This window comes from Neophocaena asiaeorientalis, unplaced genomic scaffold (assembly GCF_003031525.2).
Source record: "Neophocaena asiaeorientalis asiaeorientalis breed wild unplaced genomic scaffold, Neophocaena_asiaeorientalis_V1.1 scaffold450, whole genome shotgun sequence".
Classification (NCBI taxonomy): domain Eukaryota; kingdom Metazoa; phylum Chordata; class Mammalia; order Artiodactyla; family Phocoenidae; genus Neophocaena; species Neophocaena asiaeorientalis.
The window spans coordinates 1,947,696-1,969,913 of NW_020175674.1; the positions used below are offsets into that span (position 1 = coordinate 1,947,696).

At 38.9% G+C, this 22,218-nt stretch overlaps 1 protein-coding gene and 1 non-coding gene across 5 annotated transcripts in view; one reads left to right on the plus strand and one right to left on the minus strand.

Annotated features, from left to right (window-relative positions):
* Positions 1 to 22,218, plus strand: part of SLC17A5 (solute carrier family 17 member 5) — a 57,353-nt gene that overhangs the window by 18,272 nt on the left and 16,863 nt on the right. For all 4 annotated transcript variants that reach the window (XM_024731891.1, XM_024731893.1, XM_024731894.1 and 1 more), the window contains exons 5-9: positions 1,264 to 1,350; positions 2,777 to 2,895; positions 13,333 to 13,491; positions 17,951 to 18,083; positions 19,934 to 20,081. In XM_024731891.1, the coding sequence (XP_024587659.1) occupies positions 1,264 to 1,350; positions 2,777 to 2,895; positions 13,333 to 13,491; positions 17,951 to 18,083; positions 19,934 to 20,081 (646 nt within the window). The remainder of the gene's footprint in view (positions 1 to 1,263; positions 1,351 to 2,776; positions 2,896 to 13,332; positions 13,492 to 17,950; positions 18,084 to 19,933; positions 20,082 to 22,218) is intronic.
* LOC112390833 (U6 spliceosomal RNA) lies at positions 5,794 to 5,900 on the minus strand. The gene has a single exon (XR_003001344.1). It is a non-coding gene; the product is annotated as a U6 spliceosomal RNA (small nuclear RNA).

Sequence of the window (22,218 nt, forward strand, 5' to 3'; positions counted from 1 at the left end):
GCATATAGCAAAGTGGCTTCATTGACTACTGTCATTTTCTCCGTCTGCCATCATTTATTTCAAAACATGTTGCCTTTTCAGATGTTGATATAGAGAATGCTTCAACAAAACAAAGCCAAAAAAAAAAAAAAGCTGGAAAATTGAACACTTTTGTCCTTAAATTGTGATTTGATTTGATCATCTGATAAGCTGGTCATGACTTTCAACCCCTCCTTTCAGACACCTTGTTTTCTATGCATTTATTTGCTATCGTTTGGTCTGTAGGTAAGATAGCATGAGCTTTATATGTGAATTATAATTTTTCCAGCTCACACACTGAATGAAAACTTTTTATTTTTATTTATTTTTTTGACACATAGTGCCTGGCATGGAGCAGATATTCAGTAACTATTCAACCCGGTTTTCTAGCCTTCCTATTCCTTGCCTTCACCCAATTGAAGTTCCCAAACCCACTTTCTGCTTTCCTACTTCCATTCATTTGCTCACCCTGTTACACCTGCCTCTATATCTTCTTTCTTATGGGACCAGATCTTGCCCATCTTTTCAAAGTCCCACTGCTGCTTCTTACATCTTTTCCTGATCTCTAGAGGTCAGAGGTAATCTGTCCTACATTTGAACTTCCATATTGCTCTGTGACACTCAACACTTTCTAACGTGTAATAATTACTTGTTTATATTTACTTCCTATATAAGACTAAAATTTGAGACCAGAAACAATGTCTGATTATTTTAGCTCCCACTGTACCTTCTAAGATGTCTTCTGTTTGGTGGTTAAAATGAATTTTATCACTTATTTATCCGAAACAATTGTGTGTAATATATTTGGGGCAAATTAGATTACCAGAAGCTTCGTTCTTTTTTCTCCAGGTGTGCTGCAGTAGGCTATGTTTAGAGACCATCTTTGAGCCTTTCCCCAAACACTTGGCTTTCTAACACATTTACTAGTAATGTGGCATTTACTAGCTCATATTATAATAGGTCTTCTATTGACTGATGCCTTCTAATTCATCAGTAGCTACATAATTGTAACTAATATAACTACATATTAATGTATACATTTTACATATTGTGGGTTTTCTAGTAAATGATCCCTTAAGAGAATGGGTTGTTTATATTTACATGTGACTAACTCAACTCCTATAGGATTTGAATCACTCTTTCTTTTCTCTATTGTCTGTTATCCGTCTTCTTTAGGCTGTAGACCTGTGTCCCCTCTTTGTTCATTTTTCTCCAAAGTTTACAAAGTCTTTGTTGTTATTCTAGGAGCACAGCTTGGGACAGTAGTTTCTCTTCCTCTTTCTGGTATAGTTTGCTTCTATATGAATTGGACTTACGTCTTCTACCTCTTTGGTAAGTTTATTCAAAAATGTAACCTAAATTATAATGTGATAGATCCAAAACGTAATAGTGATCTAATAATTGGTTAAAATATGTATATTCCAATTCACTGAAGTACCCATCTCCTAGGCCACAAAGCTCTGAAACATTTACTGACAACCTGTTTTTCAAGTTTATGTGGTTAAAATGATCCAGCTGAGTTGTGACCTGATGTTAATTCTGGAATATTTGTTCAATAGAAACTGCTGTTGAATCCAGGACTTAAATGCTATACTTACTATAAAAACTGCTGTGTTGTTTATTATAAAAGATGTATATTTTGAAAATATTTCTTCTCAAACAAAGTAGGATGCTCTCACTTGGCAGTTTTAATCTTTTTTGTTTCTTTGTTTAGTCCCAGGGCCTTTCATTTCTCAATCTCAATAGCAGGACGATACACATATTTAATAAATTAGATTGCCGTGTAAACATTTATGCAGGAAATGTATCTGCAATCAAAACAAAAATCAATAAACAAAAGCAAATACCTGTGGAAATAATAGATTGTAAACTTTTATTTTTTAAAAGGTTTGTCTGGTAGGCCCTGATAGGCAGAGTCATGTGGTTAAAAGTTGTTCTCTTCAGGTGCAAACTTCCCATTACAAAATAAATAAGTCATGGGGATGTAATGTACAGCAGTGATATTGTGGTACATACTTTTTTCTTTTTTTTTTTTTGGCTGCATTGGGTCTTCGTTGCTGTAGTGGGCTTTCTCTTGTTGCGGCGAATGAGGGCTACTCTTCGTTGCGGTGCACGGGCTTCTCCTTGCGGTGGCTTCTCTTGTTGTGGAGCACGGGTTCTAGGCGCACAGGTTTCAGTAGTTGTGGCATGCGGGCTCAGTAGTTGTGGCTTGTGGGCTCTAGAGTGCAGGCTCAGTAGTTGTGGCACACGGGCTTAGTTGCTCCGTGGCATGTGGGATCTTCCCAGACCAGGGATCAAACCCATGTCCCCTGTATTGGCAGGCGGATTCTTAACCACGGCACCGCCAGGAAAGTCCCTGTGGTACATACTTGAAAGTTGCCAAGAGAATAAATCCTAAAAGTTCTCATCACAAGAAAAAAAAATGTTTGTAATTTTGTATGGTGATAGATGGTAGCCAGATAAATTGTGGTAATTATTTCGCAGTGTATATAAATATCAAATCATTGTGTTGTACGCTTGAAACTAATGTAATGTTATACGTCAGTTATACTGAAATTTTTTTTTAAGTTTTTCCTCTTAAAAATGTATAGGAGATAATACAAATAGCAGTTATCCCATTAAAGAATTATGAGAAGAACTTGAAAACAAAGCTGAAACCAATTTTTCATTAAGTTTATAATTACATAATTTTTTCAAGACAGAAAAATTGCTGTTGGTGCATACTAGTTTCATTTACCTCTTCTTTTTCTATTTTAAGGTATAGTTGGAATCATTTGGTTTATTTTATGGATCTGGTTAGTTAGTGATACACCGGAAACTCACAAGACAATCTCCCCCTATGAAAAGGAATACATTCTTTCATCATTAAGAAATCAGGTAAGGACTTTGGCACATTTTAAAAATAATTTCAGAACCTTTTTTTTTCTTCAGAATTAAGGTACCAGTTTTTTTTGTTTTTTTTTTGTTTGTTTGTTTTGCGGTACGCGGGCCTCTCACTGCTGTGGCCCCTCCCTTTGCGGAACACAGGCTCCGGACGCGCAGGCTCAGCGGCCATGGCTCACGGGCCCAGCCGCTCCGCGGCACGTGGGATCCTCCCGGACCGGGACACGAACCCGTGTCCCCTGCATCGGCAGGCGGACTCTCAACCACTGCGCCACCAGGGAAGCCCACCAGTTTTTTTAATAGACATTTCTGTTGTGAACACTCTAGGCAAAATAGAGCAGGCAAATTAAATAAAGGTACAAAGTACTGTTTTGTCCAAGAAATGTCAATTCTTTCTAGTTTAAATCTATGAAATTTAAAATCTAGAAATTTATTTAAATCTAGTTTAAATCTATGAAAAATTACTTTTCTAAGTCATTTTAAACCTTCTAGAGTAATGATTGTCAAGTGAGTCTCCTCTGTCTTCTTAATTAGTAGAAAATAAGATGTGTTATTTACAAAAGGAATCTTATAGCTATACCCTAAATGTTAGTTGTTAGAAAACTAGTGTGTTTTTATCTGTATTTTAAACGAGTGTGATTTAACAAGGACAGCACATTTATTGTGATATATAATAATATAATATGATCTACACCTGTCTGCTCCTCTAGGGTAGCCCTTCAGGAAAAATTTATACTTAACTAAAGTAAGATTTGTTTCACGTAATTGAGCACAATAGCAAGTCAGATAAAAGTCTGATAGACTTTATCTGATAAAAGTCTGATAGACAAATAAAAGTCTATCATAATTTAATAGTCTGTCATAATTTAATTTATGATAAATTATGTATCATAATTTAATACATAATTTATCATAAATTCTCAAGCCATGGGGACAAAATATTTGCCTTTTGGTGGGAATAAAAGAAGAACATGAAAACGTTAGGAAAATTAAAATATATACAGTCTTTTCTTTAGCATTGTTAATGGCTTCATAGTCACTTTATTGGTTTAAGAACATAAAATATTTCGTGTAAGACTTTTCTTGCCCACTAAGTTATTATTACTGATATTTTCAATGTTTATATATAGTAAACCAGGCAGTAATTAAACATTTACTCACTCACGTTTCTTTTTTTTTTTTTTGGCTGCTCTGGGTCTTTGTTGCTGCTCACAGGCTTTCTCTAGTTGCGGCGAGCAGGGGCTGCTCTTTGTTGTGGTGTGCAGGCTTCTCATTGCGGTGGCTTCTCTTGCTGCAGAGCATGGGCTCTAGGCACACAGGCTCTGTAGTTGTGGCGCATGGGCTTAGTTGCTCCGCGGCATGTGGGATCTTCCCGGACCAGGGCTCAAACCCATGTCCCCTGCATTGGCAGGCAGATTCTTAACCACTGTGCCACGAGGGAAGTCCCGCATTTCTTTTTAAGTTTTACAATTTGCTACAAAGGTCTCTATAAACTGCTGAATTTTAAGAAATACGGCATCGCTTGGTCTTTGCCAAAGGTTGACAAAAATCTGGAAGAAATCACCAATGTAATAAAGGAAGTTACTTTGAGATCTCAGTGTTCTCTGAGATGTTAATCAAATGAATCACCCACTTTTTCTCACTAAGGAACAGATTAAAAGACTTAAATGCATTGTAAATGGGTCTTGCCACGTAAAACTTGATATATCTTATATATACAATGGAATATTACTTGGCCATAAAAAAGAATAAAATTTTGCCATTTGCAGCAACATGGATGGACCTGGAGGGTATTATGCTTAGTGAAATAAGTCAGACAGAGAAAGACAAATACTATGTCTTTTCATTTATATGTGGAATCTAAAAAATAAAACAAATGAACAAATATTAAACAGAAACAGGCTCATAGATACAGAGAACAAACTAGTGGTTACCAGAGGGAGAGGGGTCAGGGCAGAGGCAAGATAGGTGAAGGGGATTAAGTGGCACAAACTATCAGGTAAAATAAGTAAGTTACAAGGATGTAATGTACAGCACAGGAATGTAGTCAACATTTTATAATAACTTTGTATAGAGCATAAGCTATAAAAATACTGAATTACTCTTTTGTACACCTGAAACTAATATAATATTGTAAGTCAACTATACTTCAATTTTTTTAGAAACTTGATATGTTTTCTCACATTTTCTCAGCATTGATGATTAACAATTTGCTTCTTCTAAAGCTTCATTTTTATTATTCTTTTTATGGACTTATGAAACCTTTTAGTTTATTTAGATTTTTTTTAAAGCTAGTTTAAAATGTGCCTAAATCTGTCCATTATCCAAACCTAAGGTTAATCTGTTTTTCCATATGCTTCAGAAATTGGAATATTCAGAAGCAAGAGGAATTAGGGGAATTAGGTTTCATAGAACTCCAAACTGCATTCTTAAACCAGATGACATTGTCGTTGAAAATGTCATAAAATACTGTGTTACATGAAGCTCCACTTTTAAATCTTGGATCCAAGAAATGTTCGGCATCTGCTGTACTTCATTCATTCCTTAAACATTTTTTGAAAGCTTACTGTGTCCTAGGTTCTTTGTCAGGTACTGAGGACTAAAAAATTAATCAAAGAGAGGGAATGAACAAGACATGGTTCCTGTGGGACCTGTGATCTCCAGAGGGAGACAGACATGGATGAACAGAATTTCAATATAATACAGGCTGAACAGTGCTGTGTTACAGGTTACACAGTACATCTTTGATACAGAGAAGGCAGGGGTCTTCAGCCAGCCTAGGAACAGATCGGAAAAGCTCTGGTGTTGATGGTCTCTGGCCAAAGACTGTCAGCAACATACCTGTAGTTGAACAAAGGGGTTTCTTTCTTTCTTCCTTTTTTTTTTTTCTTTTTAAGTGTGGAATGCTTCATGAATTTGCGTGTCATCCCTGTGCAGGGGCCATGCTAATCTTCTCTGTATTGTTCCAGTTTTAGTACATGTGCTGCCAGTGTGAACACAGCGTTTCTTGTTTTGCTTCAGTGAAGAAAGCACACCATGAGGAACCACAGGGCATCCCAGCGAGAGAGTAGAGGGCAGCTTGTTATAGCTTAGACTTGTGTTAGGAAGCAGTAGTCACTCACATTAGCCGGGAGAGGAAGGTTTTGCGCCTTTGTGTGGTTCATACCTTCTTGTTTTGTTGTTGTTGTTGTTTTGTTTTGGGGGGGTGTTTTTTTTTTTTTACCACACTGAGCGGCATGCGGGATCTTAGTTCCCTGACTAGGGATCGAAACTATGCCACCTGCATTGGGAGCCCAGAGTCTTAACCACTGGAACGCCAGGGAAGTCCCCATAGATTTTGTTTTTGTCTGTGCTCAGAGGTGATTAAGGAGTGGCCTATTTGTCTCATTCCATCATTCTTTTTTTTTTTTTTTTTTTGGACCATGTGCCCTGCATCGGCCGGTGGACTCCCAACCACTGCGCCACCAGGGAAGCCCCATCATTCTTATAGAGTGACTTTGTTCACAGTCAGTGGAGCACACTGTGGCCCAGCTGTTAGAAGCAGGCCAGCTCAGGTAAAGGCTGTATCTGAACAGTCTTGAAAGAGAAGTTGGAGTTAACCAGGCAGATTGGGAGAGTGAGAGATGTGCGGGCATCCCAGGCCAAGGGTGTGGCATAAGCTGAGACAGAGGAGAGAGAGTGACACCTGCCAGGACAGTGCCAGAGTCAGGTATTGCCGCAGGTAAAAGGCAAAGGCAGATAGTGGCAGGAGATTGTAGGGCGTGGACAGAAGCCTGATCGTGGAGCGTCCAGTACACCCCGCTGAAGAACTTAGACTTTATCCTTTAGGCATGCCATGAACTGTTTGTAAGCTTGAGGTGACAGAGTGAAGCTTGAGTTTTATAAAGCTTACGCTAACAGCTGTGTGGAGAGAAGGTCTGAGCCAGACAAGCAGGGCCTCCAGTTATAATGCTCTCTCAGTTATCCAGCTAAGAAAAGCCTGTACTTATAGGCAGAAATGTGATTTCATTCTTGCAATAAGTAGATTCTACATTTATGACAGCATGTATAGTTCTAATTTTGATTCAGAAATGTTACAAGAGGAATAAAATCTTCAGGGCACTCTGCAGGTAAACTCAGAAGGCCAGCTCATGACTAGCTCATGGATAGACTGCCTATAGTAAGTAACTAGTGAGTGCTTTAAGATCATCAACTACTGCTCTGTGTTGAAGATGTCCCTTTTTTTTTTTTTCAGATGTAGAAGGAAGGATTTATTATTACTTGCAATGAGTAAGGAGAACACCGGGGATTTTCCCCAAAGCAATGCCTCTCTCTCTTTTTTTTTAAATTGAAGTATAGTTGATGTATAGTATTATGTAAGTTACAGGTATACAATATAATGAATCACAATTTTAAAGGTTATGCCCCATTTATAGTTATTATAAAACATTGGCTATATTCCCCATGTTGTACAATATATCCTTGTAACTTATTTTATACCTAATAGTTTGTACCTCTTTATCCCCTACCCTTATGATGCCCCTCCCCCTTCCCTCTCCCCACTGATAACCATTAGTTTTTTCTCTATATCTGTGAGTCTGCTTCTTTTTTGTTATCTTCACTAGTTTGTTGGGGTTTTTTTAGATTCCACAAGTAAATGATATCATACAGTATTTGTCTTCCTCTGTCTGACTTATTTCACTTAGCATAATGCCCTCCGAGTCCATCCATGGTGCTACAAATGGCAAAATCTCATTCTTTTTTACAGCTGAGTAGTATTCCATTGTGTATGTATACCATATCTTCTTTATCCATTCCTCTGTCGATGGACATTTAGGTTGCTTCCATGTCTTGGCTATTGTAAACAGTGCTGCAATGAGCATTGGGGTGCATGTATCCTTTCGGACCATGTTTTTCTCCAGATATATGCCCAGGAGTGGGATTGCAGAGTCACATGGTAGCTCTATTTTTAGTTTTTTAAGGAACCTCCATACTGTTCTCCATAGTGGCTGCACCAATTTACATTCCCAACAATAGTGCAAGAGGGTTCTCATCTCTCCACACCTTCTCCAGCATTTATTGCTTGTGGATTTTTTGATGATAGCCATTTTGACTGGTGTGAGGTGTATCTCATTGTAGTTTTTTTTAATATTTATTATTTATTTGGCTGCACTGGATCTTAGTTGCAGCACGTGAGGTCTTCGTTGCTGCACGCAGGATCTTCATGCAGGATCTTCATTGCAGTGTGCAGCATCTTTAGTTGTGGCATGAAGGATCTTTAGTTGCAGCATGCAGGATCTTTTTTTTTTTTTTTAGTTGCAGCATGCAGAATATTTAGCTGCGACATATAGGATCTTTTAGTTGTGGCATGCAGACTCTTAGTTGCGGTATGTGAGATCTAGTTCCCTGACCAGGGATCAAACCCAGGCCCCCTACATTGGGAGCATGGAGTCTTACCTGCTGGACCACCAGGGAAGTCCTCTCATTGTAGTTTTGATTTGCATTTCTCTAATATTTAGCAATGTCAAACATCTTTTCATGTGCCTCTTGGCCATCTGTATGTCTTCTTTGAAGAAGTATCTATTTAGGTCTTCTTTCCATTTTTTATTGGATTGTTTGTTTTTTTGATGTTGAGTTGTATGAGCTGTGTATATATGTTGGATATTAACCCCTTATCAGTCATATCATTTGCAAATATATTCTCTCATTCAGTAGGTTGTCTTTTCGTTTTGTTGATGGTTTCCTTTGCTGTGCAAAAGCTTTTAAGTTTCATTAGGTCCCATTTGTTTATTTTTGCTTTTATTTACTTGGCTTTAGAAAACAGATCTAAGAAAATATTGCTACAATTTATGTCAGAGGGTGTTCTGCCTATGTTTTCCTCTAGGAATTTTATGGTATCCAGTCTTATGTTTAGGTCTTTAATCCATTTTTAGTTATTATTTTTGTGTTTGGTGTTATAGAATGTTATAGTTTTTTCTTTTACATGTAGCTGTCTGGTTTTCCCAGCACCGCTTATTGAAGAGACTGTCTTTTCTCCATTGTATATTCTTGCCCCCATTGTTATAGATGAATTGACCATAAGTGCCTGGATTTATTTCTGGGCTTTCTATCAGTTCCATTAATCTATGTGTCTGTTTTTGTGCCAGTACCATACTGTTTTGATTACTATAGCTTTATAATATAGTCTGAAGTCAGGAGCACATTCCTCCAGCTCTGTTCTTCTTTCTCAAGATTGTTTTGGATATTTGAGGTCTTTTACGTTTCCATACAAATTTTTTAATTATTTGTTCTGGTTCTGTGCAAAAAAGCCATTGGTATTCTGATAGGGAGTGCATTGAATCTGTAGATTGCCTTGGGTAGTATGGTCATTTTAACAATATTAATTCTTCCAATCCAAGAACACATTATATGAAGGTCTCTTTTTAAAAAAATTTTTAAGACATTACCACTTTACCCATTGAAGTTTTCTTTTCTCAAGAGATCTCATATTGGTTTTTTTATTTTCTTAAGTCTTTTTTTAAAAACATTTATTTATTTGGCTGAGCCGGGTCTTAGTTGCAGCATGCAGGATCTTCGATCTTCATTGCAGCATGCAGGTTCTTTAGTTGCAGCATGTGGACTCTTAGTTGTGGCATGTGGGAGTAGATCTGCTTTTGGTTTTTTTCTTTTCTTAAGTCTTTTTTAAAAAATATTTATTTATTTGTTTGGTCATGCCGGGTCTTAGTTGCAGCACGCAGGATCTTCAGTCTTCATTGCAGCATGCAGGTTCTTTAATTGCAGCATGTGGACTCTTAGTTGCGGCATGTGGGATCTAGTTCCCTGACCAGGGATCAAATGCAGGCCCCCTGCATTGGGAGCATGGAGTCTTAGACACTGGACCACCAGGGAAGTCCCTTTACTTAAGTCTTGAGAACAGCATGTTTTATAACTGTTTTGCTTCTCTTTTATACCTTTTAGAAAGAGTGTACAATTTTGCAGCCTTAAGCAAATGAGGGCTCTGGCTTGAATATTTAGTTGACCTAACTTAAGAACATGTATTGCATGCAGCTTTTTCTAAACAAATTTGCTTTTATTTGCATTTGACAGGAAGACATTTTTTTGTGAAGTTGCACATAGAAGATACTCAAATGTTGTTGAATATCCTTACCCTTCCTTTATAGTCTAGAAGAATTTGCTCATCTGACAACAAATACATTTTTGTTTTGTCCTTTCCTGCTTCAATTTGTATGAAAAAAAAGCTGTATGGGCTATTATTGCTAATTTAATGATGCATTCTCTATACAAGATCCAAGACCTCATTGATTGTTCCTTCAGAAATTCCCTTACTCAAATATCTAAAGAAAATTTGCTCCCAGCCAAGAGGGGCTAGAGCTGGTTCACAGGCTACTTCAGGGTTCACAGCTGGGAGCAAGATCTGTATGTCTTTTACATAACACACAGGCATGCGTGACTCCTGCCAGGTCCCTTGACATGTTTCTGGATCCCTCTGCCCCCAGAAAGGCACTTTTGCCCGTGGATGGATGCCAAATTGTTGCTGGGGGTAGAGGACAATGGATACCAGTAGGGGACATATTATTTGGCCATCTTGCTGACGTCACTCTCCACATATAGCTGGTTATGGTTGAGTGATTCTCCAGAAACATCAAATTATCAAAAATTCAATTGATATACTGCAAAAATATTCCAGTATCGCTCAGTTTGCTTCAGTTTTGCTTCATTTGTACAAGCAAGATTACGCCTAAATACTGGTGAAGAGCTACAAAAACTATTATCAGAGCTTCTAAAACATCACCATCAGTAAGTGTAAATACATGCAGCATGAGTCTTAAAATTATTACATATTTCACATTAAAGTTTATATTTCCAGGAGGGGGGAATACATTATTCAGAATATATTTAGTTTTCAGAGATCAGATACATTTAAGCTCGTATCTTTCAACACAGAAGTGTGATTTCGTTTCCTTTGTGAGTTTCACAGCCATGTAAAAAGAGCTATATTCCAAATTCCTTTAAACTCTAAAATCTTTAGACTGGTTTTTTCCTTCCTCTTTGTCCTAAGATTTTCAAGCAAGGGGCGGCAGAGGGCAGGGGGGAGGTTGCAGAATTCTTTAATTACTACAGCAGAGGATCCCAAAGTTTGCTACACTTCGAAATCACCTGGGGATCTTTAAAAAATACAGCCACCTACCTCCTACACACCTCCCAACCTGATTTAATTGGTCTCGGTGTAATTTTGGCCCTGGAGTGTTTTAAGCTCCCCCGGTGATTCTAATGTGCAGCATTAGAATCTGCTGTGTAGAATCACCAGGGAAGCTTTTTAAAATACATGCCTTGCTCTAGAGCCCACGAGCCACAACTACTGAAGCCTCCACGCCTAGAGCCCGTGCTCCGCAAGACAAGCCACCGCAATGAGAAGCCCGCGCGCAGCAACGAAAGCCCAGTGCAGCCAAAACTAAATAAGCAACAAATAAATAAATAAAAGAAAAATGAATCCCTTATTCATAGATAAATAAATAATAAATAAATAAATAAAATATATGCCTTGGCCCTCCACTCAGAAGTTTGGCTTTGGCTTTGATTCAGCAGGTGTGGGGTAGAACACAGCCATCTGTAATTTTGAAGTGTCAAAGGTGATTCTGAAGCGTAGCTGGAATCGAGAACCACTGCTATGTAAGAATAAATGTCCCCTCTCCTTGTCTGCTCCCGCATCCCCTACATCTTTGACATAGTGGAGAACACAAGAGCATATCTACCAAGTCACAACAAAAGTCCCTAGAGAAAGGCCACAAGAAGGTTAATACTGGTTCTTCCTCTTTTTGAAATAATAGTGAACCCTGGAGGTAGAAACATGGATTGCTCTAGCTTTTGAGGAAGACACAGCAGAGCCTCAGGATATAGGAAATGTAAGGAACTGATTTCCCAGGCCAGTGGTCTTCAGGCTTTACTTAATCATGCATCAATAAAGCAATGGGGACAGGGGCTTAACAACCTGAATATATGCATGTTTTTACAGTTATCTACATGCACTGCTGTACGTATGGATGTTATAAAAATTAAATAAAGATAAGCTCTTTAAAGGGTGAGTAAGGTGAAATAAACAGTATGTACATCAGTTTTGAATTTTAATAGGAGAAACCTTTTTATCACTTAAAATTAGTAATGATATGTTGTTTAATGGGAGCAGTGTGTTTGAATACGGTGTATTTTTTTTTATATATTTATTTATTTATTTTGGCTGCATTGGGTCTTTGTTGCTGAGCACAGGCTTTCTCTAGTTGCGGCGAGCGGGGGCTACTCTTTGTTGTGGTGCATGGGCTTCTCATTGCGGTGGCTTCTCTTGTTGCGGAGCGCAGGCTCCAGACGCACAGGCTCAGTAGTTGTGGCACACGGGCTTAGTTGCTCCGTGGCATGTGGGATCTTCCCAGGCCAGGGCTTGAACCCATGTCCCCTGCACTGGCAGGCAGATTCTTAATCACTGCGCCACCAGGGAAGTCCCAATACGGTATATTTGATGAGCCTGCCATTATTTCGCTTGGTGAGGTAGCTGACAAAGGACTCAAGAGGAAAAGTGTCAATTTTACTGTTTTCTTGGTGTTCACTCGTGCTTACATTATTAGACTTCTATTTACTTTCTCCTTAAGAATCTTTTGAAGACATTGTTGATTTTGTAGATTTGTTTTAATTAAAACTGGCTAATAAAATTCATAAATCCATTTTAAAAGGCAGGTGTAAACTGTAACATGCTGTAATATGACACCGAGGGCAGACCGACAAGTAAGGATGCCATTAACCCCTTTAAATTGGGGAGATCATACAATATGTGATGGTCTGACATATTCCAGGGCCAACCTATTTGTTAAATATTAATAGAGCTTAATTTCTCTTTGTACAATAAGGGTGAGTATAGATAGAAGATCTGTTACGTCTCTCCACACCATGGGAGATTATCTTGCTACCGCTGGGGCGCTTGCATCCTGCTTTGAAGACCGTTACTCCAGATGGCTACATAAAAAACCTTCTATTGCACAGTTCTTATAGATCATTGTAAATGAATAAAGATTGGAGAATGAAATATGAATTCTAGTAGGACTTCCAGTCTCTTTCCTTTGCCCTTATGTCAGCCTCTGAATTTGATTATTAAACTGTCCTCTGTTTTTTAGGTGGAGAAAGTAATATTGCAGGTGACTTCTGACATTCATAAGGAGTATTTAGTTTGACATTTTAGCTCTAAGATGACATTTCTGTTTTTTCTCCAGATCTGAATCATGGAGTTTCTATTGCCGTTTAATATTTTAAAAGAGTTGTTTAAAAATCTGGGATTTAGTAATCAAGGTTGATAACGTATTCTAGACGGAATTTTAGCTGATCCGATACAGATCTAAACATAGCATGAACATAGCAGTAGCTTAACCTAATTATGCCTGTTTTTTGTTTTTTTTTTTTCTTTTTCAGCTCTCCTCACAGAAGTCAGTGCCATGGGTACCTATGCTGAAATCACTAGCACTTTGGGCTATTGTAGTTGCACATTTTTCTTACAACTGGACTTTTTATACTTTATTGACCTTATTGCCTACTTATATGAAGGAGGTCCTAAGGTTCAATATTCAAGAGGTAAGAAAACATAAGTATCTTCTTCTTATAGAGAGTATACAGAATTTGTTTTTATCTATGTGACACTCAGTTATTTTGCATCTTCCATTTTACTCTGATATACTAAACTCTAGGGACTGCTCTTTTTAGCCTTGCTTGTTCCTTTCCTCTGTGTGTGTTAACTCTTGATTCAGAGTACCTTGGCTGGTATCCCCTTTAACTGTGAAGGTCTTACTAGTCCCCAGGAACATGCCAGGATCTCAGATGATAAATGCAAGTGGTACCATATTCCCTTGGGATGGTAGCCCGACTCTGCTGGGAGCCAAGAGGGGTGTTGGGAGACACAAGGTTCTTGTACAGAAACCGCTCTGCAGTGTTATCCAGGTGTTGGCAGAGCTGTAGTTGCAAAGCTGTGTAAGACAGACCCCTCACTAAAACCGCCAGTTCCTTCTGAACTCATCAAACTGAGGCAATTCCTATTATCTCTATGTTGACGGATTTTGTCTTTAAAGAGATTGAATAAAAACATAAAGAGAAAGAGGCACAGTTTGTAAGTAACTTTGGTCGTGTTTTTGCCTTCAAAATGAAGGATAAATCAAAGATGTGAATGTTAGCAGCTAAAATGATAAAACTCTTAGAAGTGTCCATCTTTGTGACTTTGGGCTGGGCAACAGTTTCTTACATATGACACCAAAAGCACACAATGACCAAAGGAAAATATAGATAAATTGGGCTTCATCAAATTGAAAACTTCTGTGCCTCAAAGGACACTATCAAGAATAAAAACCAAAAAAAAAAAAAGAATAAAAACCCACTGAATGGGAGAAAATATTTGCAAATCATATATCTGATAAATATATAAAGAATTTATACAACTCAATAATAGAAGAATAACCCAATTTTTTAAATGGGCAAAGGATTTGAATAGACATTTCTCCAAAGATATGCAAGTGACCAATAAGCCCAGGTAATGATGCTCAACATCATTACTCAGTGGTTTGCACAGCAAAGGAAACCATAAACAGGATGAAAAGACAACCCTCAGAATGGGAGAAAATATTTGCAAACGAAGCAACTGACAAAGGATTAATCTCCAAAATATACAGGCAGCTCATGCAGCTCAATATCAAAAAAACAAGCAAGGGTCTTCCCTGGTGGCGTAGTGGTTAAGAATCTTCCTGCTAATGCAGGGGACACAGGTTTGAGCCCTGGTCCGGAAAGATCCCACGTGCCACGGAACAACTAAGCCTGTGCACCACAACTACTGAGTCTGCATGCTAGAGCCCGCAAGCCAAAACTACTGAGCCCGCATGCCACAACTACTGAAGCCCGTGTGCCTAGAGCCCGTGCTCCACAGCAAAGAGTAGCCCCCGCTTGCCACAGCTAGAGAAAGCCTGCGCACAGCAACAAAGACCCAACACAGCCAAAGCTAATAAATTAATTAATTAATTTTTTTAAAAAGATAAGCAACCCAATCCAAAAATGGGCAGAAGACCTAAATAGACAGTTCTCCAAAGAAAATATACGGATTGCCAACAAACACATGAAAGCATGCTCAACGTCACTAATCATTAGAGAAATGCAAATCAAAACTACAGTGAGGTACCACCTCACACCGGTCAGAATGGCCATCATCAAAAAATCTACAAACAATAAATGCTGGAGAGGGTGTGGAGAAAAGGGAACCCTCTTGCACTGTTGGTGGGAATGTAAATTGATACAGCTACTATGGAGAACAGTATGGAGGTTCCTTAAAAACTAAAAATGGAATTACCATATGACCCAGCAATCCCACTACTGGGCATATACCAGAGAAAACCATAATTCCAAAAGAGTCATGTACCAGTTCATTGCAGCACTGTTTACAACAGCCAGGACATGGAAGCAACCTAAGTGTCCATCGACAGATGCATGGATAAAGAAGATGTGGCACATATATACAATGGAATATTACTCAGCCATAAAAAGAAACAAAACTGAGTTATTTGTAGTGAGGTGGATGGACCTAGTGTCTGTCATACAGAGTGAAGTACGTCAGAAAGAGAGAAACAAATACCGTGTGCTAACACATATATATGGAATCTAAAAAAAAAAAAGGTTCTGATGAACCTAGGGGAAGTACAGGAATAAAGACGCAGACGTAGAGAATGGTGTTGAGGACACAGGGAGGAGGAAAGGTAAGCTGGGAGGACGAAGTGAGAGAGTAGCATTGACTATGCTGGTATATACACTAGCAAATGTAAAATAGATAGCTAGTGGGAAGCAGCTGCATAGCACAGGGAGATCAGCTCGGTGCTTTGTGACCACCTAGATGGGTGGGATCGGGAGGGTGGGAGGGAGACGCAAGAGGGAGGGGATATGGGGATATATGTATCTACATAGCTGATTCACTTTGTTATACAGTAGAAACTAACACACCATTGTAAAGCAATTATACTCCAATAAAGATGCTAAAAAATAAATAAAATAAAATTGGTTTGCCAAAATAAATATATATATACAGAAATGGAACACAAAACCATAATGAAATACCACTTCACACCTATTAGAATCAGAAAACCAAAAAATAACAAGTGTTGGTGAGGATGTAGAGGAAACGGAACCCTCATACATTGCTGGTGGGGATGTGAAGTGGTGTCGCCATTATGGAAAACAGTTTGACAATTCCTCAAAAAGTTAAACATAAAGTTATTGTTATGACCCAGAAATTCCATTCCTGGGTCTATACCCAAGAGAACTGAAAACATCTGTGCACACAAAAACATGTACAGGTACATGTACACAAAAGTTCATAACATTATTCGTAATGATGAAAATGTGGAAACAACCCAAATATGTATCAGCTGGTGAATAGATAAACAAAATATGGTATATTCCACAGTGGACTGTTACTCAGCCACAGAGTGGAAGCCCTGGAAGTAAAGCAGAAGCCTGGGTGGTGAATGTGATGATTGCAAGGCTGACTGCACAACTGCATTGGTCACAAGGACTTAGAGCTGTCAACAGTGTTAAAGTGAACTGTTCCGTCACCTCACTTCCAAGGCATGCTGAAAACATTGGCCACATGGACCGAACCTTAAACGTCACCCAAACAGCTAAGCTGTGAAGAACTCCTCTAGTTACTTTTGAAAGAAGAGATCCATTATACTTGAAATATATCCACCAATTGCATTGACAGAAGTTAAACTGAAATAAGGCTTTACCAATAGCATGGGACGGATTTGTTGCAAGCAACCTTGCTTTTCCTAAGCTCTCTGTTAACAGAGCCTGCCTCCTACTGTAGTGACAAATTGCATGCAAATTTAAAGATCATTCCACTAATGCTTCTATTTGCAATTTTCCCAGGAGAACTATAGAAAGAATGAAATATCAATAGCTTACTGGTAATTAGTATATGTACTTAATTGCCTTCATTTATTTTTTTTTACTTTTTTATTTTTTTTTGTGGTACGCGGGCCTCTCACCGTTGTGGCCTCTCCTGTTGCGGAGCACAGGTTCCGGACGCGCAGGCTCAGCGGCCATGGCTTATGGGCCCAGCCGCTCCGCGGCATGTGGGATCTTCCCGGACCGGGGCACGAACCCGTGTCCCCTGCATCGGCAGGCGGACTCTCAAGCACTGCGCCACCAGGGAAGCCCACGTTTGTTTGTTTTTTAGCTGCATCTTGATTTTGCATACTTTAATTTCAGAACAAAATAAACAAAAAAAACCACAATACACAACCTTCAAACCCCATGTCAAATGTGGAAAGGGATAGGACTTGAGGCCCTTCTATCCTGCCTTACACAGAAGGACAAAAATAAAACCACTAGACGTCAGCAGAGGGAGCCAGGTGGACCAGGGCCACTGGGGCTGCCGCTGGGGGAGCCATGGGGACACTCTACGGAGGGAACAAAGTCTGCAGGTAGCGCTGTCACTTCATCCTCATCAGTGCCCCTGCCCAGCTCGATCATGCAGTAGAGGCGGTTGGAGCAGGTCTGGGGATCCTCAAGCGAGAAGCCAGAAGAGAGCAGTAGTTTCGAGCAGCACCTAGACGGTGCTCACTTTACAATAATTCATTAAGCTACACATTTGACTTACGTGCTTTTCTCTATCTGAATTTTATTTTATAATAAAAAATATTTTTAAAGTAAATAAATAAATGAAAACTGTCCCGTGGGGGAAAGTCCATAGGCTAATAGGAGGACGTCTTCTCTCACTGAAGCTACAGCCCAAGTCCCAAAATAATATTCAAGATTACCCTGAGCATACTGCACTATGGGAGCTCTGGTTCCCTCTGAGACAGGCTCTCTGGGACTGCATTGAACTGAATCCCATAATCCTTAGAAAAATCAGACTTATTTGCTGTATCATATAAAAATTAACAGAATACTGCTATGTATCTCCTTTGCTTTCATATGGTGGTGGATGTGTGTGGGTGTATATGTTGTTTTGGTTCTTCCTCCCTCCATAATTAATTCCGGATCTTCTTATTCCTTCCAGAATGGGTTTTTATCTGCAGTCCCTTATTTAGGCTGTTGGTTATGTATGATCCTGTCTGGTCAGGCCGCTGACAATTTAAGGGCAAAATGGAATTTTTCAACTCTATGTGTTCGAAGAGTTTTTAGCCTTATAGGTAGGTAAAAATGAATCAGGTTTGGTTTTGGTTTACAATTATTTACTGTGTTTACAAGGCAAGGCAAAATAAAAATGATAATAGTAGTCATTTGTTCACATATTAAAACAAATATATCTTAATGCGTGTAGTGCATGTCTCTACAAGATGGTTCTTTTTGAATGATGCATTTTGAAGATTAAGATTTATAATATCCTATTATATCTACCATACTCTTGTAACTATAAAAAAATGGCATGCTTTGCTGAATATCTTCCCCAGAATTTTTTTTTAATTTATTTTTTTTATTTATTATTGGCTGTGTTGGGTCTTTGTTGCTGCGCGCGGGCTTTCTCTAGTTGCGGTAAGCAGGGGCCGCTCTTTGTTGTGGTGCGCGGGCTTCTCATTGTGGTGGCTTCTCTTGTTGCGGCGCACGGGTTCTAGGTGCGCGGGCTTCAGTAGTTGTGGCCCACGGGCTCTAGAGCGCAGGCTCAGTAGCTGTAGCGCACGGGCTTAGTTGCTCCGCGGCATGTGGGATCTTCCCGGACCCGTGTCCCTTGCCTTGGCAGGCAGATTCTTATCCACTGCGCCACCAGGGAAGTCCATCTTCCCCAGAATTTTAAAAATCACTTTGTTTTCAACTCTAAGTTTGCAATGAAAATAAGATTTTTAAGTCTCCATCCCTTTTCTATTTTAAATTTCAATCAAAAATGTATACTCACATTATTATATCAAATGAGGAGCTATAAATCAAAGCTGTTACTCAAAGGAAGCTTAAATAATCATGTGTTTCAGAGTCTGATTTCAGAAAAGTGAATTTTAAAACTATGTAGGACAGGGACTTCCCTGGCAGTCCAGTGGCTTCCACTGCAGGGGGCATGGATTTGATCCCTGGTCTGGGAACTAAGATCCCACATGCCATGTGGCGTGGCCAGGAAATAAATTTTTAAAAAAACACAAAAACCCATGTAGGATAATTATTCGAGTAAGTAGAGACCCTCAAAGTCACTGATGACTGTACTTCCATAATTACATTGTAAAGGGACCCTATTCAATGTGATTCTGAAAACACCTTCTGAGCACCTGCAGCTACAATGTGCTGTCCAGTCCCACTGCTTACTGACCTCGACTCTGGAGAAATTTTTCCACATCTACAAGTGAAATAAATCCCTTTAGATTTAATTCGATTTTTTTCTTTTTTGGCTTTCTGTGGACCTGCTCTGTCTAGTACAGTAGCCACTAGCCATATGTGGCTGTTTAAATGTAATTGAAATTTAAAAATAAGTTCATTGGTTGCAGTATATACAAATACAACATTTCCATCATCACAGAGAGTTGTTGAATGGCACTGCTATTGACACAGAGAGAAAACAGCAGCCCGCTCGTTAGGTCCCTTCCTGTATTACTTGTATTTTATGCTTAACTGCCTGTAATAAACTCCACGTATCGTTTTCAGTTGTGAAAACCTAGATGGAGTGTTTTTCTGACTTTATCCAGCAAAGTTTATTATTTAGTTTGTCTTCTTTGGTTATGTGAACTTTGAATCACATTCTGTATCAACTATTGCTTCTCTCTAGAACCATATTTTTCATTCTCTTGTTCTTTTCTTAAACATTGTAGAACTTTGAGTCCTGGTCACACGTAGATTTAAAAACATTGCATAGTGAGATTTTTTTTTTTTTACGTTTTATAATAGTTGCATTAATCCTATATGTTTTCCAGCAAATTTTTTTTTCATGAAACTAATTTAAACTGAGTCTTCTAGGCAGTATACTGTTTCTACAGTAGATGGCAGTAATATCAAATCTCAGATGCAAGCAAATATTAATGCTGGGGCTTCCTTTTTTCTTTTTATAATTTTTTCACTCCAGGAATGATCGGACCTGCAGTATTCCTGGTAGCCGCTGGATTTATAGGTTGTGATTACTCTTTGGCCGTTGCATTCCTAACCACATCCACAACACTGGGAGGCTTTTGCTCCTCTGGATTTAGCATCAACCATCTGGACGTTGCTCCTTCGTGAGTACTGATATATAAAGATTCGTTCTGACTGACTTGAAACTATTTTCTTTAAGTGTGGTAAAATATATATAACATAAAATTTGCCATTTTTAAGTGTATAGTTCTGTGGCATCAAGTACATCCATTCACATTATTATGCAACCATCACCATGATCCATTCCAGAACGTTTTTATCTTCCCACACTGAAACCCTGGACCCATTAAACACTAACTCCCATTCCCCCCAGCTCACGCCCCAGCCCCTGGCAACTGCCATTCTACTACTTTCTCTCTCTATGCATTTGACTACTCTAGGAATGACACCACACAGCTAGTAAATGATAGAGCCACAACTTCCCCCTAAAATCTTACCTTTAATCCCAGAATTCTTTATACAGCTATTTCTCTGGAAATATTCTTTGGGCCTGTGCCAGTTGACAAGGTAGAGGAGGGGATTATGTAAATATTTTAACCCAGGGGATTTGATGCACTTAATTTTTTTTTTAAATAATGAATATGAATTTATTTTTGGAGAAAAGACCAGTGGTCTCCTGCCACCTTTCCCCTACCCCCAGTTCTTCCCACCTAGACTACCACAGAATCTTCTGATTTCTGTTAATCCTTGTCTCCCATCCCTTCAATAAATACTTCTAAATAAGCTCCAACAAACTGATGCTCACAGAGCTTGAGTGGACCTTTGAAATCATTCTAATCCAGTCTCTCATTTTATATAAGAAGTCCAGGAAGGCTCCATAGCATCGGAGATGCTTAACTCTGGGCGGAGTCCTATCTGCCGCTCCATAATGCTACAGGGGCTCATTCTCGGCCTGTGGTCCACTGCCATTTCCTCTCCATCCATCTGAATCCTTTCCAGTTCATATCCCAGTTCTTCATTAAGCCTTTCCAGGCCATTGTGCTTTTTTCTCTTCCTTTTCTCAATTTACAATTTTATGCTGGATACCGTACCTTAATTTGTAATTATTCCTAAATGTGACTCTTCTCTTTCTTACCTCCCCAATTTGCATGTAAGCTTCCTCAGACTGAGACATCCTGTATATCCATATCACAGCTTCTGCAGAAGGAGAGGCACCCCCAGTCCATACTTGCTGAGTGGTTGATTTATCTGATCATACTAAGCAAATAGGAGCTTCAGTGCTACATACCCTTAACAGTGGGGAACCAAAGAAAGAAAACCATTTGAAACAAAATGTAGCCTAAGCAAAAGCTCTAGGGCTATAATCTCTGAGAGTTCAGGGCCCAAGTCTGTCTTATTAACCCCAGCAGTACCAGCACCTGGCCCTGTGCTGGGCCATGGTCAGTGCTCAGTCAATCAATTACATGAATGGAAGAATGAAAATAGACTTTCATATTCAGTACCATGTCAAAATTCTTTCTAAAACGCTATTTGTGTGTTGACCTTACCGTGTGTCAGTCAACACTTTTCTTTAAAGCTCTTTCTTATGAGAAATAAGAAATAAGGGAAGAATTTTGTGAACTTTACAAGGTGGAAAATGTTTGTTAAGTATACATATTGGTGAGTTAAGAACTGAAGGAGTTTCGGACTTCCCCGGTGGTCCAGTGGTTAAGACTCTGTGCCTGCAATGCAGGGGCATGGGTTCAATTCCTGTTCAAGGAACTAAGATCCCATATGCCGTGCAGCACAGCCAAAAAAAAAAAAAAAGAAGAACTGAAGGAGTTTAACATAAGGAAAGAGAAGAAGAATAGTAAATTAACTTGGAAAGTAAATTAATTAATTTTTTTAAAAGTAATTTAATTTACTTGGAAAGTAAATTAATCTCAAGAGAACTTTGTTAAACGTAGTGAAAGTTTGAAAGATTGAATACAAACCTAACTGAAATAATAAAGAGCCCATTGAAGCGGAAGGAGTAAAGGTGTAAGATGCCATTTCCGTGGGGACCAGGGCGAGCCCACTGCCCTAAACAAATCTCTGCTCGGGCTTGAGACTTGGACTTGAGATTTACAAAGTAGAGAAAAGGATCCAAGGAATAGGAAATAATTAAAGGACTGTTCCTTTACGCTACTGATTAGAAAAGGAATCTGGAAAGGATTTCCCTTGAAATAAGTTAAGCAAATGGCATTGTTCTTATAAACTATGAGTGTGTGGTTTATAGAATCATAGAAAGTTCGAAGTGGG